We start from the raw sequence: 12145 nt of genomic DNA, 5'->3' as shown, positions 1-12145 counted from the left end.
TTGAGGTGTTTATATTCTCATACTTGACCAACGAAGGTGAAGGGGTTGTGGAGGTTTTCTCCAACGATTATGTGAGTTAGTAAGCAGGCAGGCAACGTGGTTCAGTAGGAGGTTGATTTCTATACCTAGGTACTGTACAAAATTGCTACGCATCACTTCGGAATGGTACGAGAGTTGCTGTCTAGCTTGCTTAGGGTTAGGTAATTTGATATCGGCGATTTTTGGTGATGTTTGTTTCTCTGATTGGGGTTTGTGTGGTGTGTTGTTTGTGGTGCGTAAGTGATGTGGTTGAAGGGTTGATGGTGTTGGTTCATCGAATGACGATTTCTTCTCTCGGACTCCGCGAAATCCATTTCTGATAGCCATCCCAACAGTCATCACGCATCTTTATCATTGTTATTCCCACCCTTTCGAATTCGTTCGAAGCGTATGGAGTTGATCTCGCTGGTAGTGTCCTGTTATGCTCCTGTGAAGCACAGGGTATTAAGAGGAGACAATGGATCTCCGTTCTTTTATAGGCCCTAACTCTGACCTTGACTAATGGTAGGCAGTAGATTGGTGTTAAGGGCGAAATGGATGTCCAAGTTACGAAATCTGATTTCGCGAAGACTATCCCGGCGTTCTCGCCGCGAAATGGTAGTAATTTGTCCTCTGAGTCCAAATTCCCCGAATTTAGATCATCGAGGTTCGGAGTCTCTGAGTGGGGTATAACCCCCCAGCGAGGATTATCGTTAGATATAGGGGTACCAACCCAAACTCGCTTCATGTGACCGGACAACACAATCCACCCATCCCGTATCGCGGCATAAGAATCGATAGTAGAAACGCGAGTTAGACTCCCGTCTTTCAACTCAGCCAGGTATTCCTCTGGTTCAAACATAACCCTGCCATGCAATTCAGGGGATTTAACCACATCGATATTATCGAACGGGGCGAAGCGGACTTCGGCACGTAGACTTGCCCAAGACCACGACGGGGCGACATACTCCGTGGGCAGGCTCACGGGCACTTTCCACGCGGTACTCCAACAAAGCCATTGTATGAAATTAGCACCCCATAGCCCCGCGAGATATTGCCCCAGCTGGCCGTCAGCGAGTTCCTCCATAACACGCGCCAGCCCCGATATCGCAGGAAACATGTCCTTGTCGAAACTAAACTTCCGCCCGGAGTAATCCTCCACGATCCTCCCCCAGTTCTCCTGCGCGGACCATTGCCTGTTCTCCGATAGCACGAAAGGCGGTTTTGCCGAGGGCCGGATCGCGTTGGGTTTCAGATCGGACGGCCAGGCTTCGCTGGCGTCGCTCTGTCTGCATTCCCAATACACCTGCTTCCTGGAGAAATGGACGACGCGGGTCGACAGAAGCCATTCCTGCAGGGTCCACCCCCGTTCTTTGAGATACCCGTGTCGGATCCTCCGCCAGTCTTCGCCGGATCCCTCGCTGTAGATTGCGATGTTGCGGGATTCGGAGAATGGGCATGATGTTAAGAATAGTGGCGTGATGCAAGCGGGTTTCCGATCTCGGAAGCACCCCGTGTCTTCGTTTGGGGCACAGCTTGTGGCGATGGTGAGTGTGGCTACGGAGTATACCATGCCCATTTTCGATGCCTCTCGTTGCCAGTCTTCTTCTGAGTCTTGGATGATGCATAGTCTGTCGATCCAGACGTATTCGAAGCCTAGCTTGAAAGCGACGTCGCATACCTCACGAAGTGTTTTTGGGAGCAGGAGTATGGGGTTTTTATCTTTCATCGATTGAAGGGTGGGTTTTTCGAGCTTGTATATTTTCTTGTTGGAGCCCCATCGGTAGCTGATAGCTACGTATTCCACGTCGTCCTGTAAGTCGTCTTTCAGGCTAAATGTTGTCCCGCCGTCTTGGATCTTGATCAGTCTTGTCGGACGTCCGTTCTTCGATAATGGGGTTCTGCAGAAGGAATGGTTGTCTTTGCAAGAGTCTAGCCACTGCTTAATTTGTGAAAGTGTCGCCGGAGAGCCTGTGGATTTGGATAGGCTGAAGTTGGGGTTGTCGCCGTAGACTATTCCGTCTTTTGGTTCTAACGTGTTTATGGCTTTTAGCACTCGGGATGTTGAAATATTGTAAAGCAAGGTGGATTATACCTTTCTTAAAGGAATCAAGTCTGCATATGTGAACTTGAGGCTCGATATCTGTTTCGAGGATACCCAAATTGACACGGAATATAACGGATCGACTAGCCCATGCTTGCAGACCAACTGTCAACGGATTTCCGACCCAATCCATATATCGCGCAATCGACTTAGAACGGTGTATTCTATTGAGATGAGAGAACGACGGATATATGATCTCACGCAAGAGAATACAAGCCCTATTCCAAATCATACAGCATATTCGACAAGTCCCTTGCGAGCTATTACAGCAGTCCCCAAGTTGAGAAATGTTCTTGTGGAATGGAACCCATGATTGAGGTCGTTTTCCGTCATTATCCCAAATGGGAGGGGGGTTTTGCATCAATTCCTTGCAGGGCTTGCAAAGCGTAATCGGAGGATCCAGACCACATTCCTCTCCAACGACCTCGAAACCGTCCTCGTATGCGAATAACGACAGCTTTGGGCAGATTTGTAGAAGTTGGTCGTCGTCTATAAGCGTTTCTAAAAGCCTACTGACTTTGTTGTCGGGACGTTTCTCGGGGAAGGAGTCTTTGGCAAGTAGTATGGCTTCTATGTTCATATTCGGAGTTGTACAAAATGAGAGCCTGGTTTCTGATGTAAGCCTTTAGCCGCATGGGCTGTCGGATTATGCTATAATTGGTTCGGAAACGCCACCGAATGTACGCGAGATGATGAAATCTAACGAAACGAGTTGTCGCTATTTGGGAGAATATCATTGAGGGATGCTCTTCTTAGAATGAAGTAGATGGTTTCTATGGTATTTGACACTAAGAAATGAAGAAGAATGTCTAAGAGACTATGGAATTAGACAAGGTTGTGCTAAGCCTTAACATGTTCCTATTGGGTATTAAGGCAGTGCTATTACCATACATATGTCTGTAAAAACCTAGTGATTAGGTACTGACCTAAAAGACGTTTAGAAACTCAGGTTAGTTATACATTCTCCTCCTATCATCGCATTCAAAGGCCTAATGTCACGATATGCGCGTGGCGGATTCATGAATTGAAGAACAGACTATTTCAGGACATTTCTTGACTGAACTTGACGTATTACTAGAATACCAAAACTCAATATTAATAATACGGATGTGAAGTTACCACGTTGAGAAGGAGAAAAGGATTCTAATATTTCAGCTACGTCTTGTCTCGAGGTGAATCCCGTGACCAACCAAGTATGAAGCACATGATTTCAGAAGCCGTGGGCACGTGATACCTAAGAGAAAGCCACCAAGTCACCTGACTGATACAATATGTGCGTCTTAGGGCTGCCGTAGAATCAGACTAGTCCGCCTAGTATAATACCATGCCAGGTACACCATATATAAACCGCTATACATTTCCCACTAGCAGTGGAGCCTAAGCTTAGTTATGAGCCCTTGGTTCTTTGGCGCAGCGGTGTAATGCAGAACAGCTACCGTCTGTGCCAAATAAATCCCCCTTGGACTAGCCCCGGAGTTTGGCTTGTACGAACGGTAAGGCGTAAGATACGAGGTCGGAGTGCGAATCTTAGATGAGATACTTAGAGATCGCCACTTGTTCCGAGGTCTAATGAATCCAGTAGGGAGCTAGACTCAGAAGGAAAAGTTTGCTTGATATAGAAGTTGCACAGAAGATTCGACTGCCGTACCATGAGTCTTAAGATTTGGGAGGGATGGAACATAAACCGCTGTAGCTGCATCGCTGGTGGTGGCGTTCGCTTTTTGCATTCTTGGTTGGGTATTCTGAAAAGGGTATTGAGTAGGTTATTTTTTCTCATGGTTAACGTAGTTTCGTAACTGGGCGTGATTAATAGTCGATTAGCACCTCTTTTTTTTTTAGCAAAGAGGTTGCTCTGGTTAGAAAGGCGATATGAGACCGATACACTCTCACGAGATGAAGATGATGGCACATTGAAGATGTTAGTATGGCATGAGCATCGATTCATGATATTGAAGGTCAATGCAACCTTGAATTTTACCCTGTTTGCGATCCATTCCAATCGCTACTCCATATGAACGTTCCACAGCGCCACTCCGTCCCCCTTTCCTTCTGCCCCGATGGCCCAATTGGTCGGGAGCAAACGAAGAACGACCTGCCTGGATACGAAGTTAATATTGTGGTACGTATATCATAAAACAGTCGAATAGTTGTATAATATGCGGCTTACCTCGATTGACACCCTGTTTCTTGGCTACGAAGCTGGCGCAATCATCTCCATGTTCACATTTGGGCAATACTCTTTTGCCCAGTAACTTGGACCATGATTCCTTGGATTCGATAGGATCGAACACTCTTCCCGGGCTAACTGGCTCCGAGGTGTCTTTTGCTTCGTCTGTAATACTAGACTCAACCGACGCCTCAATATCCGAAATACCGTCAAGCCCCCCTACTGGCTTAGGATCCTCCTTCATCTCGGGAGTCGTACTTGGGCTGGCTGTGGTTTTAGGTTTAAAGAAACCCATCAAGTTGCTTTGCCCCTTTGAAGAGGGTTCTTTAGTCAATGTTGCTTTTGTCTTCTTTTGCGGTCTACTAGTTGATGTGACGCTAGATGGCGTGCGTTTGAGGCCACCTGGCTTTGGTTTAGTTGGCGAAGGAGCTGAGGTTACTGACTCGGGTTGCGAAGCTGGTGTACTAGCTGGCTCTTCATTTGCAGGCAATTCAGTTTTGCTTAATTCTTGGCTGGAACTTTCCGACGACTCAGCGACTAGCGGTAATGTGGTTTTGGGGGCTGTGGGTTTCTTGAAAAACATGTCCTTGATGCTCCGTCGGTGATTAAATTCAGGAATAAGCTTTGCCGACAACGGCAAAAGATCCTTCGCCGTCCAATCCCTAAGCCTTGTTCCATTTTTGAAAACTCCAGGAGGATTCATAATGTCTCTGATGTGTACTTCCTTCCCATCGATATCCACGATGTCCTTCATTGTTGCATATACAGGGCAGTGATCGGAGCCCATAAGCCCCTCTTGAATATTGGAGTCGTTGAACCAAGCCTTCATATCGTTACTACAGAGAACATAGTCAATTCGACTACCGACGTTGGCAGGCCGTGTATTCTTTTTCGTATCCCAGCAGGTGAACATCCCCTCACGTGTAGGATAGAAGAGCCGGCCAAGGTCCCATAATACCGCATTCTCCCTATTTTCATCTCTTGGACGTCGTACATGTCCTCCGAATATAAGTTGATTAAATAAACGCCGGGATGGAGTAGAAAGAAAGTCTTCCATGCTCATTCCTTCTTTCCTCAGCCGTTCAAATAGATTAGAGGTATCGAGGGATGAGCGTATAACGTTGAGGTCGCCTGTCAAGACAACTCTCTTACCCATGGCTATGAGATTACGTATCCGAACGTCCAATGCGTCGAGAAAGCCCAGTCTGAAATCATCCCGAGTTCCATCGCTATTTGCTGGGCTGTAGACACCAATCAGAACGAAAGCCGGGAACTCAAGAATGACACATCGTCCTTCAGAATCAAGCATCGTCTCGTCAGCTAGACCCGCTAATTGACCTGGTCTTGGATAGCCCCCTATTTGCTGATCTGGCGGAAGATCTCGGAATTTAGTGGAAGAATTTGGCGGACATAATACCCCAATTATCCCTTCTTCTGCTCTAATCGGCATACATACGGAGTTCCGTGTATAGATGGCCACACCGGCATAACCTGTACTTATCGTTAAGCTCTAATACTGGGTGTGTTTGACGACGTAGTTATCCTACCTTTTTTATGCTTGGGCAGGCTGAAGTACACATCCCAACCAGGGACCAATATCATGTCGTCCTGAAGATCCTTGCGTTGGATCTTAGTTTCCTGCATGACAACTATGTCTGCCTCGAGAATATCGAACATAGCCTCAAAAGTCCTCTTCTCCCTCCATGGCTGATATCCGAACGGATTTCTATTATGACAAGTTAGAAACATGGGTCGACTTAAATCAAATGATATCATACCGAATGCCGTTTACTATATTTAATATTAGCAAATATGTTGTTTAAATATTGAGAGACGACACTCACCGTTCCACGATGTGATGCGGACCCCCATATTGAAGAAATGTCTTCAAGGAATTAAAAGGGTTCTAATAAACTCAATACTTTGCTAGTCATTTATCAATGAGCTCATATGGGTTTCGTCACCATCGTCGGGCTTGTGCTGGAATGGCATGCGATGCACATCCATTCGGAGGGGCGGTGTCACTGTACAGTGTAGAAGAAGGTGAATATGGTGGAGTTACACCCGATTAACAATTTAGTAAGATGGGTTAGAACCCTTTTTTATCGGACGAAGCAGGCACTATTTGCATGGAATTCATACATGTAATAATTCCGCAGCTTCCATTTTTTATTTACAGATGTATCAGTAAGCAATCGCACACGCAAACAAGATGGAAGTCGCGACATCCGTCCGGGTCACAGCGCCAAAGCCACTCGAGATCCCGTGACCCGCGTCATGATTTCATACCCCCATGCTGTCTCATTACATAATCGTACTCCCGCCATATCCCCGCAGATTTACCGAGGCCCTCAGTCAGCTCCAGCTCTGCGAGTCAAACCAAGCCGAAGTCGACCAATCAAATTAGACCTGACCTCATTCGACAATCCAATCCGTCCAGTCGAAATCAGACCACCGAACCCGAACCTTCAAACGGAACCTTACCTAAATCACCACGACGGAAAAATCTCCCCTCTTAATTAACGAACGAACAACCGACGACATACCAAATATAGAGCATACGTAGGAAAACAATGTTCCAGCGACAGATCCTCCGCGCGACGCCGCGCTTGTCGGCCCAGCTGCGCTCCCCCGTCCTCCGATCGACCCTGCAGCGCCGTTTCGCCTCCACCGAGACCAAGACCACCGAGAATGCCTTCGTCAAGGAGAGGCAGGCCGTGAAGGACCATGCTTCCGCTACGACTGGTGAGTTGATTGGTCCACACCAACAAGAAATGGGGGAGGTCTAGAATACTGACCGATCGCAGAGCTCTGGCGCAAGATTTCTATCTAGTAAGAACCTCTTGTTCCCTTGATCCGATATCCAATCCACGCTCGATCCCCATATCTCTTCAAGAGCCGCATACCAATCAACGTATATCGCATTACATCAGAAGGAGCGTGGACTCAATCAAAACAAACCACAAACCATATCAAGACACCAGCCAAGAAACCCAGCTAACAAAATACCTCACCCCCAGCGCCGTCATCCCGGCCCTAATCCTCGCCGGCGTCAACGCCTACAACCTATGGAACGAGCACTGGGAGCACTGGTCGCACATGCCGCCTCTAGAGGAGCGCGTCGAGTACTCCTACCAGAACATCCGCTCCCGGAACTTCCCCTGGGGCGACGGAGACAAGACCCTCTTGTACGACATATTCCTCACACCTTCTCCCCTCCCCCCCCCTTCTTGAAACCATCGCTAACAGCAACGACCAAACAGCTGGAACAAGAACGTAAACTACCACAACAAGGACAAGGTCGCCTAAGCCCATCGCGATTCTTTCCGGATGACAGTTTGGCGAGGATAGGGTGGTAGTTAGTGAGTATTGGTATTGGTAGTAGTATAGGGGCAGATAGGAAAGTTGGACCTATAGAAGAAGAAGAAAGCAGGCCGCCCCTGACAAGCAAGACGAGGCCGCTATCGCAGGCGTCTCGGATGTTGTAGATATGCCGTTCCCTTTGTCGATCAAAACATATCATATCAATGATCATATCCATATTTGCAACATAAACTTACCTATATATATGCCTACCCCTTAAGCTCTACGTGTGATCGTACGAACCTCTAGATAGATCATGATCATGCACCCGGGCTCTACTCATTTAGATCCCCTTCCATTCACGCAATATCATGGACATTATAGCTTGCTTAAATCGCCAAAACCGGTGTTAATGTAGATCTATATATACAATCGAAGTAAAACAAGTGAGTAAGTAGCAGGCAGTATTCACCACACTCCCTCACAAAACACAAACCAAACTGATAAGTCCCGACCCAAAACAAAACACAGCGTAGTAGTACCTATCTAAATAAAGCAATCAACCCTCAACAGTAACCCCCAACACCCCTTGAACCCGCCCATCCGGTGATTGCAATGTAATGTATACCGAGTAACCCAAACCCCCCTTAAAAACCCACTGGGCGGAGACGTGATGATGATGATATGATGAAATCGTCTATCAGCCAGGTATGGAATAAAATACACACCTGAAAACAATGACGACGATAACGATAACAGATAATGAGGTAAGAAGTCGATGTCGAGCATGCTAATGATAAAACCCTAGTAAGACCGCATGCTATGAGACGATGCGTCGTGAATGTAATGTGCACAATTAACTCCGTCCGTCCTTCCGCATGCTCGACTGAAAAATGGTAGGTATCTCTGGTATGCTTATGTGTGTATGCAATGTGATATGCTTAGCGAGGCCTGTGTTGTCGAGTATTGTTTCGGTATTCTCGGGCCTCATTTTGCGGGTTCGACGGGTTCTGGACCGGGATTGTCCACCCAGCTCGTGAACCCGTCTTCATCTTCATCTTCCTCCTTCTGCTCAACTTGTTTATGGCGATGGTGTTCACTCCCCACCTCGCTTAACTCCGTCTCGATCTCTGTCGCTCTCCTAGGCGGAAGATCCGGCGGTGTCTCGCTCTTCGCCGAAGTCAACTCTCCATCCACTTCTGGATCTGCCTCTATCTCGATTAAATCCTCACTCCCACCATTCGTGCTGACATCCCGATCTGTAGCACCATCAAACTCCTCGGCATCCTCAACCCAGGGTCTCATGTACGCAGGGGAATCCTCAACTTCATACTCGTCCCCATTCTCACCATCTCCTTCCACAATACGGATGGATGGACTATTTGGCTCTGAGTCTGCATCCGGCGCTTCGACAATTAGGACATTATCCTCGTTGCTACCTTCGGGGCTAGTTATGTGGATTTGTGATACCCGCCTACGCCTTGATGGTAATGGAGGTGGTGGTACAGGCCTCCGCTCCGTTTTCGTCTCGCTCAGGTTACCTGTGCTCTGGCGTGCCATCGCGGGAGGTGGGGCGATAGGCTTCCTCTTAGGCATGCTTATCGGCGCCGCCTTCTTGCCAGGGCCAGGGAGCGGCGTTCCCGGAGGTGGTAAAGGTTGGCCGCGACCCATAGGCTGGTTCAGATCGACTGGAGGATCTGATGGTCGCCGTCCATTGGCGCCATTCCTTTCCGTCTGCCGCTGTATCGCGTTTAGACCCCAACGCTTTGCCGTCGCAGCCGCATTTGACACTGCAGCTAGGGTATTTCGCTTGCCTTCAGGCGTCACCCCATTGGTAGAGCCTGTTGGCGAGGAAGTGTCTTTCCGCGAAAAGAAGCCCCTTCCTATGGAGCTATTACCGCTCTTGATTGAATTTCTGCTAGAAAGTGCAGGGGAGCTCGGAGGTGCAGCGTCACTGTCCATACTTCCTATGGAGGAAGCAGTGTACCGTCTACTTGGCACCGTAGGGGTGTGTTCATCCTCACGACCTTCGGGGATAGCCTCAGATGACGAATTGGCAGAAGCATTGGCTGGTGGGGGAATCGATGGCGTTTTCGCAGGTGACCCGACCGGTGTATGTGCCGGTGAGTTATTCTTAGACCTAGCGGAGAGACTCGCCATTGTACTAAGCGCATCGTCGCGATCCGGAGGACTCGATGAAGGTCTGAAAGTATCGGCATGTATGGGATCTGTACCAACAATAGGGCTTGATATCGAGATGGAACTTGAACGAGCCGGACGTAATACCTCAGATGCAGAGCTTCTTGGGCTCTTTATATCAAGGGCTGTCGTCGACGCGGATGCGGTAACATTAAGGCTGTTGTCACTCTGTAAACTCTTCTTCGAGTTAAGCCTTCTACCCCAAAACCCCTGGGGCTGAGTTGCTTGTGTTGTCTCCAGAACAGGCACACTATGACTCTTCTCAAGCGAAGGCAACTCGGTGGGTGTAGTAGAGCCCGTCTCCTCAATCTGGCTAACTTCATCCACATTCCCGAGTTGAGCAGCGATAGCTTCATGATCAGGTGATCTCTCAACTGCATCGTCGCCCTCGAATATCCCACCCCTCCATTGCTTATGCTCGGTATTGAAGAACGGAATATCATCCCAAAACGGTGCTACCAACGTCTCAGCTATCACCTCTTTGATCCTATTCTCAATTTGTCGAAGAATAACTGTGTACGTAATCTGTCTGGAGCTCACGATAGGCTCGATATTCATCTCAATCTTAGGCATAGACTGGAAGGAGAACCACATGCGATTGCTGGGAGGTGGTTTTATCTTGAAGAAAATGTGTCCCTCAAGTTTCCTCAATACCACAGCAAGGATAATGCTGACCTCCCTTGCCTTAAACCGAGCGCCTAGGTCAATTCGCACCGTAGCAGCGACTTCCAATCTGAAATTACCGGTATACTTAACATCGGCCTCCATTCCACATTCGCCCTCGACGCTGAAATCTTTCAATTTGGGATTCATGAAATACGGTGCTGAGTCACCGGTATCGATATTCTGAATCTTTATACTCGAGAGAAACGACGGTCTGTTGACGCGAGATATCTTCTTCGTGATCTTCTCTCTTATGAAGTTTTCAATATCCTTGGTCTTATAGATACCGAGGAACATCCTCCCAATAAAAGCATTCAACCATCGTGTCTGTATGTGGTCCTCGGAGGAGTGTAGCTTTTGAACCAAGGATATAATGTTCTTAACCTCAAACTTCTGGGGTTTGGGAGCTAGATTGCCTGTAAACGACTGCTCCTGGTTTCGAAGTAGCGAAAAGTAGAAGTCTTCCTTGGCAGAACAGTTTTCGGAGAATAGATAGAACGGCTTCGACATATGTGCGTCAGGTGTATTATCTTTCCCTTCCGTCTTCCTACGCAAACACAACGCATTCCGCTTAATGAACAATTCACCTTCGGGTGTGGGATCTCCTCCAGAGTATATGCTGACATCGTGGTGGGCGAGAGAAATAACATGTCGAACCTCGAGCTGCTCGTCGTCGTCGAATAGCATCAAATGGCCATGTCTATAATCGATAGTAAGTTAGCTATCGTTTCCCCGAAACACGTTTCACAAACGACCAAAAACGTACCTCAGTACGACATAGAACACGTTGCCGGCCTTCTTGGGCCTCTGGCTAACGCTCTTGTGATCATCGAGTGGCCCAGGAGTCTGTTTTCTGTCGAATATGCTCCGGTACATGGACTGGTATACGCTTTGGCTCGGTGCGGCAACGGTCGTTGATCCTACAGGAGTTGAACGTTCGATCGGTTTGGCATTGATTCCCATGGGGGTGTATTCACGACATACGGCGAAGTAGCCCGCGGCTACATCGTTCTCGACGACGAGGCGTTGTTTCGACTCTTCCTTCTGAGTATCTCGGAGGGCGGATATGTCGTCGCCAGGTTGAACGATGTTGTCAGCATCGTTAGCGTCATCTCGGAGGGGGCTATCGTCTCGAACGGGAAACGTGTAGTGCGCGTGTAGAAGCACCACAGCTATGGCCAAAGGAATGAAAGTGACACCACCAAAGAGGTAGGTCAACAAGAAGCCAGTCCAACTCATACCCATAGCTGCTCCAGCTTCGGCTGCTTACAAGGGCCAGCAGGATGCGGAACTGCTAACCTTTGCGGCGGCCGAATTTCGAAGACCATGGATAATGGATTACTGTTCCCTCCCACCGAAAAAGAGGACACCAAGGAAACTAGAATAGAAGTGGAATCGACGACGTGTAAATTATCCTATGTAAAGAGTATACGAGTATTATGCAGAGTGGTGGGTTATGATATGAATACAATGAATATGGAACAATGATAAGATAAAGAACACCTGCGTTTGTTGTGAAGCTTAAGCTCCAGCGTATGACCGTATTATGGCGTGCATGCTAGGGGGTAGTAGGGAAGGTACACAGGGTTAATAGCGGAACTAGGCGGCTAAGACGGACAAGTTAGAGAGCTCGTCATAACGGAAGGAGCCACGTGGGGTTTTTGTAGCGCTTTCGTTCGCGGGGGCGTGTT

At 48.1% G+C, this 12145-nt stretch overlaps 4 protein-coding genes across 4 annotated transcripts; 1 reads left to right on the top strand and 3 right to left on the bottom strand.

Moving 5' to 3' along the window:
- Positions 1-67: 67 nt before the first annotated feature.
- GGS22DRAFT_126179 (heterokaryon incompatibility protein-domain-containing protein) lies at positions 68-2843 on the bottom strand. Its single transcript, XM_047958346.1, has 2 exons — positions 2114-2843; positions 68-2049 (listed from the first exon to the last, which is right to left on the bottom strand). The coding sequence occupies exons 1-2, from the start codon at positions 2700-2702 to the stop codon at positions 311-313; spliced, it is 2328 nt and encodes a 775-aa protein (XP_047820065.1). The 5' UTR covers positions 2703-2843; the 3' UTR covers positions 68-310.
- A 1203-nt stretch (positions 2844-4046) lies between these two features.
- On the bottom strand, positions 4047-6518 carry GGS22DRAFT_160311 (DNA lyase). Its single transcript, XM_047960908.1, has 5 exons — positions 6134-6518; positions 6068-6080; positions 5837-6015; positions 4290-5780; positions 4047-4218 (listed from the first exon to the last, which is right to left on the bottom strand). Exons 1-5 carry the CDS (start codon positions 6159-6161, stop codon positions 4097-4099), a joined length of 1833 nt encoding a protein of 610 aa, XP_047820064.1. The 5' UTR covers positions 6162-6518; the 3' UTR covers positions 4047-4096.
- A 205-nt stretch (positions 6519-6723) lies between these two features.
- GGS22DRAFT_160310 (mitochondrial cytochrome c oxidase subunit VIa) lies at positions 6724-7964 on the top strand. Its single transcript, XM_047960907.1, has 4 exons — positions 6724-7034; positions 7097-7121; positions 7310-7477; positions 7553-7964. The coding sequence occupies exons 1-4, from the start codon at positions 6863-6865 to the stop codon at positions 7596-7598; spliced, it is 411 nt and encodes a 136-aa protein (XP_047820063.1). The 5' UTR covers positions 6724-6862; the 3' UTR covers positions 7599-7964.
- GGS22DRAFT_160309 (uncharacterized protein) lies at positions 7962-12051 on the bottom strand. Its single transcript, XM_047960906.1, has 2 exons — positions 11221-12051; positions 7962-11154 (listed from the first exon to the last, which is right to left on the bottom strand). The coding sequence occupies exons 1-2, from the start codon at positions 11697-11699 to the stop codon at positions 8580-8582; spliced, it is 3054 nt and encodes a 1017-aa protein (XP_047820062.1). The 5' UTR covers positions 11700-12051; the 3' UTR covers positions 7962-8579.
- Positions 12052-12145: the final 94 nt, after the last annotated feature.

The sequence above is a fragment of the Annulohypoxylon maeteangense genome (genome assembly GCF_022496945.1).
Source record: "Annulohypoxylon maeteangense strain CBS 123835 unplaced genomic scaffold GGS22scaffold_6, whole genome shotgun sequence".
Lineage (NCBI taxonomy): Eukaryota > Fungi > Ascomycota > Sordariomycetes > Xylariales > Hypoxylaceae > Annulohypoxylon > Annulohypoxylon maeteangense.
Note: the sequence above shows the minus strand (reverse complement) of the source record. Positions and strands in the feature narration are given on the sequence as shown.

What these genes read in the sequence shown, in the direction of transcription:
- GGS22DRAFT_126179 (XM_047958346.1), bottom strand. Translation starts at nt 2,702, where the DNA reads ATGAACATAGAAGCCATACTACTTGCCAAAGACTCCTTCCCCGAGAAA. An exon ending in ACTTGATTCCTTTAAGAAAG is followed by an intron (nt 2,050 to 2,113) that starts GTATAATCCACC and finishes TAAACACGTTAG; the next exon opens with AACCAAAAGACGGAATAGTC.
- GGS22DRAFT_160311 (XM_047960908.1), bottom strand. Translation starts at nt 6,161, where the DNA reads ATGGGGGTCCGCATCACATCGTGGAACG. An exon ending in CCTGCCCAAGCATAAAAAAG is followed by an intron (nt 5,781 to 5,836) that starts GTAGGATAACTA and finishes CGATAAGTACAG; the next exon opens with GTTATGCCGGTGTGGCCATC. An exon ending in GAAACAGGGTGTCAATCGAG is followed by an intron (nt 4,219 to 4,289) that starts GTAAGCCGCATA and finishes CTTCGTATCCAG; the next exon opens with GCAGGTCGTTCTTCGTTTGC.
- GGS22DRAFT_160310 (XM_047960907.1), top strand. Translation starts at nt 6,863, where the DNA reads ATGTTCCAGCGACAGATCCTCCGCGCGACGCCGCGCTTGTCGGCCCAG. An exon ending in CCATGCTTCCGCTACGACTG is followed by an intron (nt 7,035 to 7,096) that starts GTGAGTTGATTG and finishes GACCGATCGCAG; the next exon opens with AGCTCTGGCGCAAGATTTCT. An exon ending in GACGGAGACAAGACCCTCTT is followed by an intron (nt 7,478 to 7,552) that starts GTACGACATATT and finishes ACGACCAAACAG; the next exon opens with CTGGAACAAGAACGTAAACT.
- GGS22DRAFT_160309 (XM_047960906.1), bottom strand. Translation starts at nt 11,699, where the DNA reads ATGGGTATGAGTTGGACTGGCTTCTTGTTGACCTACCTCTTTGGTGGT. An exon ending in GTGTTCTATGTCGTACTGAG is followed by an intron (nt 11,155 to 11,220) that starts GTACGTTTTTGG and finishes TATCGATTATAG; the next exon opens with ACATGGCCATTTGATGCTAT.